A 17,739-nucleotide genomic window follows, 5' to 3' on the forward strand; every position below is an offset into this window, starting at 1 on the left:
GCCGTGTGATGGCCGTAGTTTGGCTTGAAAGCCACGGGGCTCGCCAGATGAGTTTGCTGGGTTTCTTGTGCTTCACAGAGGCGGAGGGCGATAGAGAAACTCGACACGGGGGGGGGGGAGGCGTGGTGGTGTCGTTGTCGCCATTTTCTCGATTTTGGGGTGTGAGGGTGTAGATCGGGGAGAGGGAGAGAGAGTGTGCGAGAGAGAGAGAGAGAGAAAGTGAGCTGAAAGAGAGGAAGAGTGACTCGAGGGAGAAGAGAGAAGAGAGAGGGAGACAGGAGGTAGGGGTGGTGCCACGTGGCAAACAAGGATAGGGAAAATATCCTAAAAGGGGCTAAAATAGTCATTTCATAATTCCGTTAAAATGCACATATACATAATTTGGGACGAGGTTTCACACCTACTTCCTTGTTCTTAATCATATCCTTTCTCGTGTGCCCACACATCCAACGAAGCATTCTCATCTCTGCTACATTCATTTTTTGCACATGTTTATGCTTGACCTCCCAATATTCTGTGGCATAAAGCATTGTTGGCCTTATTGCCATCCTATTAAATTTTCCTTGAGCTTCAGTGACACACGACATACGCACAACACACCCAATACACTCTTCCACTTCATCCATCCCCCTTGCATTCTATGGTTGAGATGTGAGAGGTGTGGGAATCCGATGCTCGGTCCATTTCTTGGCCATTAACTGGTCTAAAATAAGGTTCAGGATCGAGGAAAGATGATGAAAAAGAGGAGATAGAAAAGCATTTGAGTGAAAGATCCAATCCTTCAATTTTAGTGCGGTGCAGGAAAGGGACTGAATATACATCACCAAATTTATCATGCTCTGAAGAATTATATATGCACATATGAACACAATATGATTTACATGTCAAGCCAAAACCTTGGGACCAGCCGAATCAAGATTGGTTGACCTCCATTTTCATCAACCTTCATTTTCTTCACAGGTTGGAAAGGCTCCTTTCCAGCATGATAACATTCAAACTTTTCGCAAACTCAAATTTTATGTTTTCTTCATGTTAGTTACTATAAGTTTTTTGCCAATTGGAGGGAGAGAGGGATTCAAACTTGAAATCTATTCTCATATTACGTAGGTTTCCTCTGAGAACGGTATAGTGTTTGTGTCCAAACTAGTAATGTTTCTAAACTGAGAGCCAGTACGTTCGCTTTTTAGTCCACTAGATGAGTAAGATGCGTAAAGCGAACACTTAATTTTGTGGTGATATTTTTATTGAGGAGTTAGAAATGGGGCTTGATTGGGTTAGAAGTAACGTTTAGGGTTCAAGATCGAAATCTGAATCTCATTCCTCGGGTTTAAGGTCTAGGGTCCAGAGTTTGGATCAATTAGGGCTCTAGGTTAAACGTTGAGCTAGAGGTTCCAAGTCTAGAGTTTGAAACCAATATAAAAAGAAAGTATGTCAAATTACCGATTTTATATAACTTTGTGTATATCTCTTTCATTACATAGCTGAGTCACGCGGTACTCTTGTCTTGTATGCTAGCAATAGATCTTTTAGTCGTATTTTGAATTTGTTAGTTTAACTCCTCAATGAAGAATGATCTGATAAAGGCCTTATGCTTTCAAGTTCATGATAAAGAGAGAATCCAGGAACTAAGAGCACCGGGACCAAGACCCAACTCAAAGCTGGGAGTGATTGGCACAATATTGTGGCGAAAATTACTTGGTGTGACAAATGGATTCTTACTGGCTAGAGAAAGAGAGAGACGACGCGGAAGTCAGAGAGGTGAATGTTTCATGAAGCTAGCTTGGACCACAGTGTACGTGGTATGATGCTTTAATCATGTATGGCAAGCGACTATAAATGGACCAGTCACCTTAAGTCTTACGTCATGTTAAGTGATTAAATGGTCTCTAAATTGTAAATGATTTATTTCAGAGATGATTTATAGATGATGGTAAAGAGAATTGCCGGTTTCAATTATAAATGTTTGTACAATCAAATGATGCCACGTTAGAGGGAGGACTTTCCTCCTTATTGGAACTGAGGGAAGTATTATATCCCAAATTTGAAATCTGCAGAATAGATTGACAATGCTACATATGTATCACTAATGACATTGTTGATCATATCTCTCACACAAAGAACCTAAACTTCTAGGTGAATCCACTAAACCTACCGGGATATATTATCGATTAGTAATATGATTAGGAAACTGCTATTTACACTTCAAGAGCGTTCATTGACTTACTCATGATTAAAAAGAGTGCAAAATGACATTTTTATATTGTAAATAACTTCTTCCTATAACGACATATATGATGGCATGGACACATTGCAAACGAACCCAAAGCATTATTGCATACCAGTTGGAAGTAGAATTGTTATCGCCTGCTTTCTTCACTTTTGCTTGTGTTTTGAAAGATCAAACTAGCTAGAATGAATGTTTAGGTCCACAAAGGTAAAGATCCCATGACTTATTGAACGCTTGCATCAACCATTGGGTACTTTCGTACTATGACCATGTGAACGCAGGGGTCATGTCACACTTGATTTTTCTTGCTAATCTCTGCATATGTATGTACCTGTGTTCCTCCATAACACATCCAAGGTCCCGTGAGCTTGTACCATCCACATAATGCCATGAGCTATATACTAATACAAAACATCAACAAAATGGGGAACTATTAAGTCACCGAGCTATAACAAAAAAATATAACTAATGCAACGTGAAATTTTGACAATGAAAAGCGAATGGTCACACGTATACGTCCTATTTTGCTAAAGTTTTGCATAGAAGATTCTCAAAGGAAAATCTAAACTTGATGAATAAGATCATTAAACCTAATAACAAGCGGCCCCAACCATTAATGTATGTTTGAAAATTTTCTATAACGTGGTTATGGTTATGATGAGGGATGAGATTGTTTCAGAGCACATACATTATTAATTACGTTATTTTTCAAAATTAATTGCCCACACAACTTGTGTGCAAAAGGGATGCAAATTATACTGGTGGATACAATGAAGTCTAACCTTGCGACTATTGTTTATCAAAGTTTTGCACACTCTTGAAACAAATACCAAATATTCTAAAAATAATACGAACACTCAAATATTCAAGAATAAAATTTACATAAACTTTTATTTTTGGTGCTTTGGTTTTCAATAAAATGGTGGAGAGAATTGGAAAAGCTTTCGCTACATCATTTGTATAGGATGCTTAGAAATATGAGTGAATGAAGTCAATGACGATTCTAATTAAAATTCGTCCTTTATTTATAAAGGTTTCGGTATCCCTTTATGAAATAGGTTGGCAACCATTCAACTCCAAATAAGTCTTAGATTACACCCCTTCGGTATCACTGAATCATCTCCCTTTCCATTTGAATTTGATTTTAACCATCTAAACCATGTTTTGAAGTAACTATACGTATGTATTCACATTATAATCTAAGGACATAATACATATAATTATCTCTTGAGAAAACAGTGGATAAAAATGAAATCGACTTTACCCTGGAAGCTGTATATATATACTGTAAATTCTGCACCCAATAAAGCATAGGGTAAAGTAGAGAGTGGCAGACAAAGCATTCACTTTAGATTAAAGATCACTGTAATTCAAAGTTCTCTTACTGCATGCAAGTTTACTCATCCTGCGTACCGTACTACGTGAATTTAATTAAAGCATGAGCTACTGCCCTTCTTCTTACGTACTCACTTGTAAATGAACTGTCCCCTCTCAATCAATGACACTTAACTTCAGCAATGCAACGACCCCTGCAGGCTCTTGTGCTCTTTCACTCATCTCCGCATGTTATTGTTAATAGATCATCTCAGAAAGCAAAACTCAATTATATACTTTCTGATCGATATACTCTTTTATCACCAGTTGACCATGTAGTAAGCTCATTTTGAACGGATGGTCATTTTTTGGATACATGACAAACATTGATTTGTCGGATGAGACCACTGAGCCTAGGAATAGGTTGCAAGAGAAATTCTCTTGTTCTGATCAACATTAACTGTTCTTATATTTTTTTCACACTGATACAAATTAAGCTCAGAAGCTTTCAAATCCTAACCTCGTTTTTTAAGTGCTCTTTTGTTATATATTCACTGGTTCATTCAAAATTCTGCCACCTTATACGATATCGACACGTGCAGAACACAAAAGAATGGAGCTTGTGTTTGTGGTCCTCTTCCACTTTTTCACCTATTAATTCCTTACACTTTATCCACCTTCATAACTCCACCCAGTTTCCCCCCTTCTTAATAACGCTCAACCATTCTCCATTTCCACCAAAACCTCATTGTAAATTCTGATACGTAGACTTCCTTAACAATGGAGGGCAAAAATTTTGAAGGAAGGCAAACATGGAAAGAGAAATCGAAGAAAGATGTTGAGGAAGTAGAGGATGACTACTCGGACGAAGAAGAGACTGGTGGCGGTGGTGGAGGGTTGATGCTGAGATTTGAAGAAAATGAGAGGCAGAAGAAAGCTGCTGCAGCTGGAAGAAGAGGATCTGGTGGTGGAGGTGGAGGTGGGGTTTCACAGCCATCTTGTCAAGCGGAAAGGTGCGGGGCTGATTTGGTTGATGCAAAGAGGTACCACCGCCGGCATAAGGTTTGTGAGTTTCATTCGAAGGCAGCTGTTGTGATTGTTTCCGGGACTCGACAGCGGTTTTGTCAGCAATGCAGCAGGTCTAATTGCATCCCATTTTCCTGTTCTTTTTCCCTTCTTTCACTTGCTTCCTTGCATTTTTCTGCTTCTGTATGATTTAGGACTTGTTAGCAGAATGGTGATCTCTGCTTAATTTTTATGGAATAAAATTTTGGTTTTATTATACCCTCAGAAAGCAAAAACTCCATCCATATAATTAGGGTTTTGACTAATTCTGGGGAATTAAACTCGAAAAAATATATTCCTTTAACATTAACACATATAATTAAGGATTTATATTCCGCTTCAGATCATGAGGACCGTTTGGAAACATGGGGTTTACAGCTATGTAACAAATTTTTGAAGCAGATTATTCCTTGATTTTTGTTTATTCCTGAATGCATCTTTCCATGGAGTCAAATAGATCATTGACTTAACCATATAAGCTGGAATATTAAATAACTTTTACTTGACTGGTATTGTTAAGAGTGTCGTCAACACGTTAATTAATTTAGTCAAATGCAGCAACGGTTCATGCCGAATCATGCTAGGTATATAACTGGTACAAGCTTTTCTTAATTTCTTAAATTTGGAGATGAGGTAAATTATTAAGCTGCAGAATATTAATGAATATCTGCTTAAATAGCATAACGTGTGAGCCAGTCACTGAACATTTTCATTCCTTTGCTTGTCCATTAGTTAATCAACCCACACTAGCTGAACTTGCTAGGGCCAAAGCTATTACCTCTGAACTTCAATTGCAGAATTTTTGGAGACCCTTAATTAATATACGTAAGTGATTTCTGGATACCTCTTTTCTCTTCTTGCATTCTGACCTATAGATTGAATAAATTAAGGGAGAATCAAGAGGTAGTGTGCCAAAGAAAAAAAGTCGGAGTGCTAAAATCACCTCTCTTAATATACTCCTCCATAAAGTAGTACTCTTACATACCACCATGTTTTTGAACTTTTCATTATTATGGGACTGCACTGCACAGGTTCCATGAGCTAATCGAATTTGATGAAGCAAAGAGAAGCTGTCGCAGGCGTCTGGCAGGACACAATGAGCGACGCCGCAAGAGCTCAGGCGAACCTTATGGAGAAAGCTCAAGCCGGAGAGTGGTTGGTCACCAATACAAAGAAAGTCAGACTAGATATCAGATCACGCCCCCAGGAAACTCTTCCTCCAAGCATTGTCAGATCAGATAAGGCCATGCATCTTGTGATCTGCTCTCTACATGCTCTCTCTCTTCTGTCATCCGTGGCTTTGTTTCTAGGCCATTACATATGTGAGCTTCTAAAGCTATTCTGGTGTATGGTTATGTAGTTTCGACTTGTGTTAAAACTAATCCTTAACACTATTCTGGATGTTTCAATAAGACAATTGGGAATGTTTATGTAGGAAGCACCTATGATATTAATAATACAGAAACGCATATGCTCATAACTACCTATTATAAGCACAACAAAATCTTTACTGAAAGATCAAGTGTTTTTTAGAAAAGCACTTGAGAAGCACTTTATGGACAAACACCTCAAAAAAAAATTAATAGGACACATATAATTTGTTCGATGAATATCAAACAGGTATTAGACTATGTGTGATGGAATGTTTTTATAGGAAGCACTTATGCCCACAAAGTCACAATACATAATTAAGTGCATATCCTGGAACCGCTTTATTATAAGCACAACAAAACCTTCACTGAATGGCCAAGTGCTTTATGAAAAAGTACTTTTGAAAAAAAAACTTTCTCGAGAAGCGCCTCAAAAATTTTATTAGTGCATCTAGTTATTTTTGTCAAACGCCGCCAAAAACGATTTTTAGGCATGTAAACAGTGTCCAACATGTTGACAAATCAAAAGTTAGACCAATTAAGGCAATTATTCACTCTAGTTTTCTGTTGAACATGATTGAACAAAAAATAATGAATTAAAATGTGCAACATGGCTTTCACCATGAATGAAGGTTTTGACAATAAGATGCTGAAAACGACTACATATTATGGATAATACGACCAACTGCAATATGCTTTTACTAGGATTAATTAGGACGCCTTATCTCAGATATTTTCCATACCAATCGGAACCTAGCTTTCTGACGTTCATATATTTTCCCATCTTGTTAAAGGGTCATCTTCCTTAGCTGTCTTTTTGTCTGCAAATATAAGCTTTTAGCTTTTCTTTTGTTTGTGATAGCCATCCATATTATCTTTGTCACCATGTCAAGTATTTTCTTCATTATATTTTTGAAAACTTCGACGGAGTGATAAGTCTTCAATCTTCAAATTAAAAGTAGGAAAAGCTGCCATAATATGACATTTTCACAAGGGTAGTGTTTTTCACACCTATTTTTATCTCCCACACCCCTTTGATAATTTTGTCAATTGATCTTCTTTAATTCATTATATCCGACGACAGGAGATTGAGAAAATGTGTGTAAAAGGTAAAAATATGAATGTAGATAGCACTACCCTTTAACAAAGCAGAGCGTGTAACTATTGCACTCTTCTTTTCACCTTATGCACACCGCTCTTTAATTTTATCCATTGATTCACCTCTAGTAATTCAATCTAATAGTAGATCAAACATAATAGAATGCAAAAGAAAAACAAAAATTGCAAAATTCACTCCGTATACAAATCATCAATAAAAAGTATAATTTTGTCCAAAAGACTACTAAACATGTCATTTAACACTACTATCTATTGATAAGCACGTCCACTTGCAAATTAGAGATCTCTAATCCAATTTCCATGTATAACAAGTTCGATACTAATTTATTTTGACTGTCTATTATGTGACCTCCAACCTTTCTTGTAAATATCTCGCTGTAAAACAAAAAAAAAAGTTAAAAAAAAAAAAAGTAGAGACAATGAAAGGCACTAATTAAGGGACACTAAAAACATGTTATATTTCCTGTTCATTGCCCCACAAGTCGAAAAGTTGCATTTTGATTGAAGATTTGTAAAAGATTCTGTCTGCATACAGTCAAATTCGGAAAGTGTCGACCACGTTTGCCAAGACCCTTGTTCTAGCATTATATGAAATCCTCAACGACAACAATGTTCAAAGAGTATCAACATGGAAAGGGTACAAGAAACTTGAAGCACACTTGAATGCCGTAGGTGTTTATCAATACAACATATCTAATACATCTTTCAAGAGTTAAGAGAGAAAGGTAAATTACATGACAGAGAGAAATACGCATTCACCGAAATCTTACGACTATACAGGAAATATCATCGGAGCTCCTCCTCTTGACGGCCTCTTCAGTAAGGTGCTTTGCTGCTGCCCGCGCATCCTTTATTTGTATGATAGAATCCACAACTTCTTGGTTCGTCATCACCTGACATCAAATTGTATAAACAAATTTCAAGTCCAATTCTTTGCCATTTAATTACAATGGCAGTAAGTAGCTGTAGTTGCATAATTTCAAATAAACAACCTTCCATAGTCCGTCGCTTGCCAAGACAACGAACTCGGTGGTATCATCTATTAAATCCACCATCACATAAGGTTCAGAACTGAGATGTTTCTTCAAGCTCTTGTCACCAAATGCTCTTGCTACCGCCAACTGCCCATCAACCCGTGGGACGTCCCCTGAATTCATCAGAATCATAAATTTAACACTACTATAAAAAAAGATTGATGTGATGAGAGTGACGAGAACTGGAGAAGTATAAATTGATAAGGCTTTATGATCAATCTCAACAATGGAAACTATGCTTCAAGCACCTAAGGTCACAGCTCATAAATCACAAAGCAACAAATCCCGTCAAACTCAAACAATTTAAATGGTATTCAAAAACAGAATATATTTTTCGTGTGGTTTCTAAACACATTAGTTTGTATTATCAGAAATCTTCTCACCTGGAAAGTTTGACACGAAACCACCTCTGTTCTCGATATCTTCTCTTTCTGTGCTAGGCTCGTGATCAACAGATAATTGTTTAGCTACACCATTCTTGCAGACAATAGCTCGAGAATCCCCAACATTGGCTACCACCAGCTTCTGGCAGTCAATTAAAATGGCCGTCACCGCTGTTGAACCCCCCTTGCCCAAATCAACTGCCTTCTCCAGAATGTTAGCATCTGTTACACGATAGGCTCTTTCGACTGCCTTCTTGGGTTCTGTCCAGAAATCAGGCTGAGGAGAGGAGAAAACAAGGACCAAAAGTATAAAGACGTTGAAATTTGATATGTAACATCGTTTAAGTGCATGAGCTTCTATCAAACAACAACAACAAAATCAAAGCACATAAAAAACCTAACATAATACCAAACAGCTACGTAATACATTACCTCTTTCAAGATATTCTTAAAGAGATTAGACTGCAAGTACTCAGGAATTTCATGGCTCAAATGGCCATCAAATATTGCAAATAGTCCAAGCTCGTGGTCATCGATGTTCTTAAATTGCGCAACAACATAGTCTTCCATAGGATGATGCGCTTTTCCCTTTACCAAATGGAATCCATGTGTTATATGATGCGACATCTTGCTCTTTCCCTTTCCAGAGTCAGGGTCTGATGAACCTAAAACTTTCTCCTGCAACAAAACAAGAAAACTCCCATTTAGGTTCTCCACCGGAAAGATTAAACAAACGATATCAGGGTATTCATTTCTAACATGCAACCAGCAACACTATGCTGAAAAGAAATCTCCTTAAATAATCATCTCACCCATAAAGCATCAAAAGATTATCTAAATTAGCTTAACTAGTCCAACAGGGAGAGAAAATTCTCCTATTTGTTCATCGATTTTTTATTTCACTAAAAGCTTCTGCTACATTTTAATCTTCCCACCCATAAACCCCAACTAGTAAAAGGAAAAAAGGAAGAAGGGTTAAACAAAAAAGAAAAAAAGAAAAGGGTTTTCCTCTTCCACCATCCATAAACCCTGAGGGGTATCAAGGAGGAACAGTAGAGTTACAGATCTAAAATTGCAATTCTGAATAAATAACACAAACAATTACAATTTAGAGACATGGGTTTTTGCTATTAACACACATAACACAAGGATCTGCAACAATTTCTCTATATGGTGTGGATGGAAATTAAATTTGCAGATCAGGAAGATATAAAGAACAAGCCAAAAAAGTCAACTGATGAACAGAGGAGTGAGGCAATTGAAAAACGGATTGAAACACATTAAAGCAGATACATGAAGGAGTAGAGATACTGTTAAATGTAGCAAAAAATACCTTCATCTTAAGGAGGATTTCTCTGCCGGTCATGGCTGTCCTGATGTGAAGTTTATCTGTTTAAAAAAATAAAATTTGAAAAATGAAAATTTGGAATTGGAACCACAGTGGCCAAGAAAAAGAGGAAGAGAGACAAAACCCAGAGTCACCGAGACGATGAGAGAGAGAGAGAGAGAGAGAGAGGGAAGTGAGAAGAATTGAGGATGAGGTGAGGATGAGGATGAAGGATGCGTTGACACGCCCTATGGTCTCTGTTTTCCAGCCTTTCTCTTCCAATTCTATGCCGCGTTCCTTGCATTAATCAAAGACGCGTTCGCGCCGCGACTTGTCTTTTTTGTAATTATAATTGTAATCCTTTTTTACTTTTAAAACAAGGGTATTTCTACTCCAAAGTCCAAACAAAACGGAAAGAATAGCGTTTGAACTCGAAACTCAATAAGTTAAAAAAAAAAAAAAAATTAACCATCGCCAGATCCATTAGTGATTCAATTTATTAAAATTTGCATGTTACTTAGTCTTATAGTTTAATAATATCTCTCTTCACTTGTAAGTGAGTGATTTTATATTCAAATCTCGTAGATGAAATTCAATACCAATTTGTTCTCTAACCAAATATATTTTTGTATTTGAAAAAAAAAAGAGATTTTTATCTTATTTAATGCTAAGTTACATTGCATGCAATTACTTAGTATAATGTGGCCAAAAAAAAATGTAATAAGGGTAGCATCAGGAGCGTTTAGGCGTTAACTAGTAACTTAATACAATTAACCCTTTGATCTAAGTTCACTTCGACAATATCCTTCATAATTTGAGTCGATCACTTTTTAAGTTATCATGAAAGATTGATGTAGCAAAAATTCATTTAAACGGAATGACATTTAGCCCTCTAATGCCGACCTTATAAATCTAAGAACATAATGTCGTCGATAAACAATGAAAAGTTCACAATATGATTAGAGGGCTAACAACTTCCGAGTTGAGTGAATTTTCACTAAATTTACGAATTATGACATAAAATGAAAATTTTAAATTACGACAACTATTGTAAAGCGGTCTAAACAAATCGTTAGTGGAGTTGTATCAAAATTTTATTGCATGTTATCAAATGTCTTAATAGAAAGAGTGTTAGATTTCTAATCAGATATTGCACCATCGAAACTCTCTTCTTTTAAATTATTGCAATGGTGTAAAATCTTTTCCCCTCTCTTTTACAAATAATAAAAAATAGAAATAAGAACGTAGGTGGGAGCAGGCGAAACAAGCAACAAGGACGCGTGAGTGGTCGCGTGCATGGATGACACGCGCACGTTAGGATTAAATGGTATTTCACATATTTTATATTGGGTTTTGAGTTTTATAATTGTTGGTCATCATTGGAAGGTTTTTTTATTTATTTTTTTTTTTTTAGTACTTTGATATTTTTACACTAAAGAGATGAAGAGTTCGGTTAAGCCATATAATAGGCAACCTAATTTAGTATCAAATTTGTCATCTACGAGATTCAAACCTAAAACCTTACATTTCCAAATGAAAAGGAATATCATCGGACTATAATACTGAGAGAGCATCATTGGATTTAATTATACACTATTGACTTCCTTTAATCACACATATGAAGGACAAGCACATGCCAAATATTATTTTAATCTCAGGGATGAAAATGAGGGCCAAGGCTTGAGGTCCGAATTCTAGTTTGGGCTCAACATCTAGGACTTGAGTTTAAGTCCCCCTTGGCCCATGTTTAAGGTCCGAATGGGCCCAATAGGATAGGGTTCTCATCCAAAATCAAATCCCGAACTTCAAGTTGGATTTATTTAGTCCAAACTCAGTTTTTTATCTTGTGAAAATTCTATGGTGTTGTTGAGTATTCTATATTTCGAAATTTTCAGCTTTGGTTAAAAATCTTATAGAATTTAAGTTTTGTGTTACATTGAAACTTGAATTATATAGATTTTGGTAAGTACAGTCACTCGCTCGTACATGAGTAAAACATTCTTCTTTTTTTTTTTCTTTTCGGTTTTCAGTTTTTTGAACCTACCCCTACATACATTAAGCATATGAATGGTTGGGAGTGAGTGTCAGCTATGAGCCTTTGAACCTTTGAACCTTTGGTCTTTGAATTCAATTCATATCCCCAACAGGCCCTAGCATTGCACATGGGCTACACTCTAGCCCAATGTATTGACACAGAACCTCCCCTAGGCACCCCTACATAAACATCCATCAAATAAAGTCCAAGCCATTGAATTTTGCTTGAAAACATCGCGTCCGAAGTCCATACTACGGCTCCAATTAGCTAGGCCATCAAGCATATGTATATATGCTTTAGCTTGCACTCCCTCATCTGTTTTGTGCTAAATTGTCTGCTAAGAGAACAATTTTTTTCACACAAACATATATATACTTGTATATAGAAGTGGCAAATCAACTCATTGGGTTGTTAAACAATATGCAAACTTTTCGTCCGCCTAAACAATCTTATTTAATATTGTATATAGAGGTGGCAAATCAACTTATTGGGTTGTTAAATAAATACCACTAGACTATAATCCAGCTCAACTAATTTTAGATGTGTAGTTTCTTTCATCCCTACTCTTTGAAAGAAGTTGAGGTTCCATCATAAAAGCAGTTGACAGTATGGAAAGTAACTCAATTACTTATAAGTACATGCAAGTTCCCTCGTTCCTCCGATGTGGGATTGATACTATTAACACGTCCCCTCACGTGTGGTGAAACTTTTAAGCTTAGCACATGAACGACACAAATTGGAACGTGGAGCACACGTGGCCGTTGAGCTTCACAAACCGAACAACTTGCTTTGATACCATAAAAGAAGTATATTAATTAGCAACCTCTTTTAAAATTCTTGATTTTGCTCTTACCTCTATCTATCATAACTATACTTGTATACATGTTTATGTTTGTGTGTAACTATGCTTGCATGGATAGACATACACACGAACAAGTATTATGTCACATTAAAACAAACCAAACCTTCAATTTATGATAATCTTAACTCATTTTTTCACGCTTTCTCGTTACTTCGGCTAACTCAAACTCAGCAAGGAAGACCATGGACCTACCACACAGCATAATTAGAGTATCATCCAAGGAAGTGTATAACTTAATCGACATTGTTTTGTGTTTGTGTGTTGTGTGAGTGTGGTGGGTGGAAAGAGGACTGACTAAATCTGGCTGACCTGCGGTCCCCAATAGCATGATCAGCTGAAATGGACCCATGGGGTCTCCACAAGAAACCCTAATAGGAGACCACAGAATTTTCTAAGAGCCACTTGTCTCCATGTTTTGTGAGTAATCAAAGTGTTTGATCAAATATTATAAAAACTTGCGCTCCCTTTGTGAGAGGAAGGGTACTTCGTTTCCACAACAGCAAGGAAGCTTCACGCCATTGTGTTGCTGATTCCATCATTGCTTGGTTTTGTAAAAGCTCAGACAACCCAATATGCTTGTTATTATGTCTCCTGATCACAACTCTCCCTTTCTGCTTTCAGATGTGGGAGGAGTATTTTTGGGGGGCTGCACCAAATTTTAACAAAAACAAAAACAAAAGCTAGTGGACAAAAGATTAAAAGGATCCACTGGATTATGAATAAACAAACAAGGGTTTGAGAGTATTTATTACTGTACTTCAAAGATTTTATATGATCTTATGCCAAAATACAAGATCATCAAAGGATTTCAATCCACACACCTCTTGATTAAATATATAGACAAGTTACTTCTCAGCGTTCCATTTATCATTACATTTTAACTTAGTTTAAATCTTAATTTGTATGTAAATAATAATGTTACATGTATCACATTTGCTGATCACAAATTATAGATAGTGAAAACCATATGAATTCCACTTGCCAGTCAATGAATATAATATTAAAAATAATTTAGGTAAACCTATTTTCTCTTTATGCACTCTTCTCTTTATTTTTGTCTCTTGATTCTCTTTTGATTTATTCAATCCAACAGTTAAAAAGAAGATATAAGTGAAAAAATATTTATGTGTATTTGATACCTTATGTCAATGTAGTAATTTAGGTTACCATGCTCATATACAAGGACATGATAGCCATTTATGAATTGATTTATGCTTGGATTACAATTTATCATGGTTAGACTACCAATGTTTTGGTCACTTGGACTAAATGTGGGGCATTCTACAATGTGGGTTTTGTTTGACTAAAAAGTGTTAAGCCTCACAACATTTATGATTTCCTTTGGAGTATCCCACACTATGAGAGTGAGTGTTATGGCAACCCCACCCTAGTATTGAATTTAACATTTTGAGTTGGCCAGTAGGATTTCATGATTCACACCACCACAAGTCTATCCATCTCACCCAATAGAGGGTTAAGATCACTCCATGTGTCTCACCCATATCAAAAGAAATCCCAAATTCCCTCACTTGTTTCCCTACCCCTCCATTAAAAACCCTCTTATAAATATACATACCTATACCCCATGCAAATACACCAGCCTCCCCCTCAAAAAAACCAACCATCCATGGAAAATCGAAGAAAAAATAGCTCCTCCGGCGACACATTCTCCTTCCCTAGCACTCCAGTCCACGACCAAGACTCCGACTTCGAGTTTGGGTGCATCACCCCGGACTCAGCCTCCAGCACCGATCCCTGCAAAGACTCACCCGCAGACCATTTGTTCCTCAATGGGAGGCTCTTGCCACATGCCTTCCCATTTCAACCTATTAGCAACGGCTTTATGGTTGTTGATAATAGTTCTCGCAGAACAAGCCGGACAAGCAGCATTAGCAGCAAGGACTCTCTCATGTCGTCGAGAAGCAATAGCACCAACAGTAGGAGTAGCAGTTGTAGCAGCAGTGCTAGGACAAGCTCAAGTGATAACTCTGAGAGGAAGTTGGTGTATCACTCCAAATTATCATCCGATAGACAAAAGGGCAACAAACCTAATAACAATATTTCAAGTCATCAAGTTTATGGGAATTCTCAGAGGTGGCAATTCATAACGGCCGTGCCCATGCCAGCTTCTTTAAGCCGTGATAATTCGCGGAAGAAAGTGATAAAAGTGGATCAGCTTGAAAGGAAAGAGAAATCCGTTAAAGCGAAGAATAAAAGGCAGGTGAAGACGGTGGTGTCCCGGCGGAGATTCTTATTTGGCCGGAGGTTTTTCCGGTGGCTTGTTTCGACGTGCAAAAAGTGTCACGCAATGGAGCCATCCAAGAAAAGTACTAATGATAATGTAATTTCATCTGGAAATTAGCTAAAGTGAATTGTGAAGTTACATTAATTGATGATTTTTATATGTTAATTTACTGAGTTTTGTAATTTTTTTATGATCAATGTGAGGTCAGGATTTTGAAGTTTGTTTATAGATGTGTCAGGTTTTGAAAGAATAGAATTGGCTTTAGCTTTAGCTTTGGCTTTTGATTGCTTTGAACTTTGAAGAAAAGCAAAAGGTAATTATATATGCTGGGAACGTAAACTAGAAAAAGAAAACTTGGCGCTTGTTCATAATGATTCTTCACAATATGCGTTTAATAACATTGCAGAGCAAACGTTAATCTTAAGGTGAAGTTGTTATCCTAATCAGATATATCTAAAAAGCAATGGCTTCAACAACTCAAGTTTGAGCTCATTCATTCCATAGTTGTAAGAGGTCATAATCTTATTTCTTTTGACATTGTCGATAGTCGTTGTCATTGTCTGAAATGTAATGCAATTTGGGTAAACTCGTTAACTCTTGCTCTTGTTCTTGTGTTGTTTTTCTTTTATTTCCGACTTGAATTAGTATTTGTTCGATTATAAAGACACGACTAAAAATTTAAGTCAGCAAAGTCAATTATAGCCTAGTATTGAATGTATCCAAATCAAACGTCAAATCACGTAATCTACATTTAAAAACATATTTTCCCTAGCATTTTCTACTACATCTGACTTTTTTTGTTAGGATCGATGATCAATAAGCTTCAACTGGCTTTGCTAACTTGAATTTTAGTTGTTACGTTAGATCATTGGCTACAAATTTATCAGAAATTTCTAACACATGATTGTAGTTAGCTTATCAAATGAATTAAATTTGATTGAACATACAAGTTAAATCAAATAATTATTATAACTTTTTTTATAGGAGGAATTGAATTATGGACTATTCTAATCATAACTCGTTACTCTTCTCTCATCACTTGTTCGAAATCCTTTTAAAGCATAAATTATGGGATTTGTTGCCAAAATGGTCCATAAGATTAGTACAACTCCTTATTTTGGTCTCTAACACTGAAAATCGATAGAAGTGGTCCCTAAGTTTGTATACCGTAAATCTTTTGGTCATTCCATAAAATATCTAACATTATCCTCGTTAAATTATTATGTGAATGACTACATGACCACAAATTTAAGTGTGTTTTTTTGTCAAACAAACCCCTCCACTTAACAAGGATAGTAACAGATTTTTCACGTAATGACCAAAATAATTTACGATGGACAAACTCGGGGACCACTTCTATCAATTTTTATTGTAACAGACCATGGAGACTTATGCCAATTTCATGTTGGAAAAATTGAGGTCTAATTGCTATCTTAAATCACATGAAAAATCAAGAAATAATTCATGCACTTGTATATCAAAGTAATGCATGCACATGAGTAATCAATGTTAAATGAACATGATATAATGGATTAGAAAAACCTAAAAAATATGGTCGAGGCAAGTGTTGGACACTTTGTCCTTAAGACAAGTATACGCCTCACTAAGGTACTCAAGTGTTGGACACTTTGTCCTTAAGGCAAACATCATCATGTCTAATACATTTTTTTTTGCTTCAAATATCCCATGTTTTAATGTCTAGTCTTTTCATTTCCAAAGACAAATGTTTTGACTTAAAACGTCACTTTTATTGTCACAACATAATGTTAAATTGATTTCTTTATGAATAATCATGAGCCGGGGAAAACTCACTTCGCAATGACATATCATATATCACACTGACCTTTGGATAGTCATGTCTCACTAGTACAAAAACATGTTTGTGCAAATGGCCTTTGCGCGACGCAAGCCTTCGTCACGCAAAGTGTCGTCGCGCAAAGGCCATTTGCGCGATGTTTTGTGCTTCGCACAAAATTTTGGCGCTGAACTATCCCACTTTGTGTGATGTAATTGAACCTGCGTCGTGCAAAGCTGTTTTGCGCAACGTATGTGGCGTTGAGCAAAGTCGATGACTTTTTTTTTCTAAAATAACCACACACAAGGGCCTTTTTCTTCACATTCAACCTCTCTCTTTTAGACTTTCCATCTCTTTCAACCCTCACCATCATCACCTTCAGGTATTGTATTTATTTGATTAATTAATTAACTATTTATTGATTACATTTATGTTTGGATTTTTTTTTTTTTTTTTTTTTTTTGTGTATTTATTTTTTTCTTTAATTATCTTTGTCAATGCTTATTTTTAACAAGTTGAGTTTTGGTTTTGAACAATTGAATGAGTAGAATGAATGACTAGGAGTATGAAGGATTTTGATAGGTTTAGGGAAACAAAAGCTAAGAAACTGCAAGCTGCTCAGTTAACTTGATCTAATTTAGGGATAGATTGATGTGTAGAATGTTAGAGATTTAGAGAAGAAACCAGTTTACAGCTTTGTCAAACCACTATTCTATTACGTGGTTAGTAATCATTTTAGTATGTGCACCTACGTCGCGCAAAGTGTTTTTTTTTTGTTTTTTTTTTCCTTTTGCTTTTCTTTTGGGGTTTTTGCATTGCCTTTTTCTTTTATGGTATCTACTTGTGTAAATGTTTTAAATTGACGATCGAATTAGTTCCTTGTATTCATATATGATCCAAGAGTGTAGTTGTAAAAAATCATCACAATCGGAGTTAAAATAACCGTTAAATCGTGATTTTTTC

The 17,739-nt window shown here is 36.3% G+C and overlaps 3 protein-coding genes across 4 annotated transcripts; 2 read left to right on the top strand and 1 right to left on the bottom strand.

Annotated features, from left to right (window-relative positions):
- The first annotated feature begins 3,778 nt into the window (after window positions 1-3,778).
- Window positions 3,779-6,086, top strand: LOC103448708 (squamosa promoter-binding protein 1). Its single transcript, XM_008387976.4, has 2 exons — window positions 3,779-4,680; window positions 5,638-6,086. The coding sequence occupies exons 1-2, from the start codon at window positions 4,322-4,324 to the stop codon at window positions 5,846-5,848; spliced, it is 570 nt and encodes a 189-aa protein (XP_008386198.2). The 5' UTR covers window positions 3,779-4,321; the 3' UTR covers window positions 5,849-6,086.
- Window positions 6,087-7,655: 1,569 nt separating this feature from the next.
- On the bottom strand, window positions 7,656-10,201 carry LOC103448709 (probable protein phosphatase 2C 39). 2 transcript variants are annotated; one of them, XM_070808877.1, is made up of 6 exons: window positions 9,985-10,201; window positions 9,846-9,901; window positions 8,945-9,190; window positions 8,513-8,789; window positions 8,088-8,242; window positions 7,656-7,988 (listed from the first exon to the last, which is right to left on the bottom strand). In XM_070808877.1, the coding sequence occupies exons 2-6, from the start codon at window positions 9,876-9,878 to the stop codon at window positions 7,851-7,853; spliced, it is 849 nt and encodes a 282-aa protein (XP_070664978.1). In that variant the 5' UTR covers window positions 9,879-9,901; window positions 9,985-10,201; the 3' UTR covers window positions 7,656-7,850. The 2 variants fall into 2 exon arrangements, with proteins under 2 accessions (XP_070664978.1, XP_008386199.1); XM_008387977.4 differs by having other exon boundaries at window positions 9,846-10,014.
- A 4,162-nt stretch (window positions 10,202-14,363) lies between these two features.
- LOC103448836 (uncharacterized) lies at window positions 14,364-15,098 on the top strand. Its single transcript, XM_008388098.2, has one exon. The coding sequence runs from the start codon at window positions 14,364-14,366 to the stop codon at window positions 15,096-15,098; it is 735 nt and encodes a 244-aa protein (XP_008386320.2).
- Window positions 15,099-17,739: the final 2,641 nt, after the last annotated feature.

The sequence above is a fragment of the Malus domestica genome, chromosome 11 (assembly GCF_042453785.1).
Source record: "Malus domestica chromosome 11, GDT2T_hap1".
NCBI lineage: Eukaryota > Viridiplantae > Streptophyta > Magnoliopsida > Rosales > Rosaceae > Malus > Malus domestica.

Bases quoted from the DNA above. Each gene is read 5' to 3' on its own strand.
- LOC103448709 (XM_070808877.1), bottom strand. From the start codon at position 9,878: ATGACCGGCAGAGAAATCCTCCTTAAGATGAAG. The intron at 9,191-9,845 runs GTATTTTTTGCT...GTTTTGTTGCAG, and splicing joins AAATCCTCCTTAAGATGAAG to GAGAAAGTTTTAGGTTCATC. The intron at 7,989-8,087 runs GTTGTTTATTTG...ATTTGATGTCAG, and splicing joins CAAGCGACGGACTATGGAAG to GTGATGACGAACCAAGAAGT.
- LOC103448836 (XM_008388098.2), top strand. From the start codon at position 14,364: ATGGAAAATCGAAGAAAAAATAGCTCCTCCGGCGACACATTCTCCTTC.
- LOC103448708 (XM_008387976.4), top strand. From the start codon at position 4,322: ATGGAGGGCAAAAATTTTGAAGGAAGGCAAACATGGAAAGAGAAATCG. The intron at 4,681-5,637 runs GTCTAATTGCAT...TGCACTGCACAG, and splicing joins TTTTGTCAGCAATGCAGCAG to GTTCCATGAGCTAATCGAAT.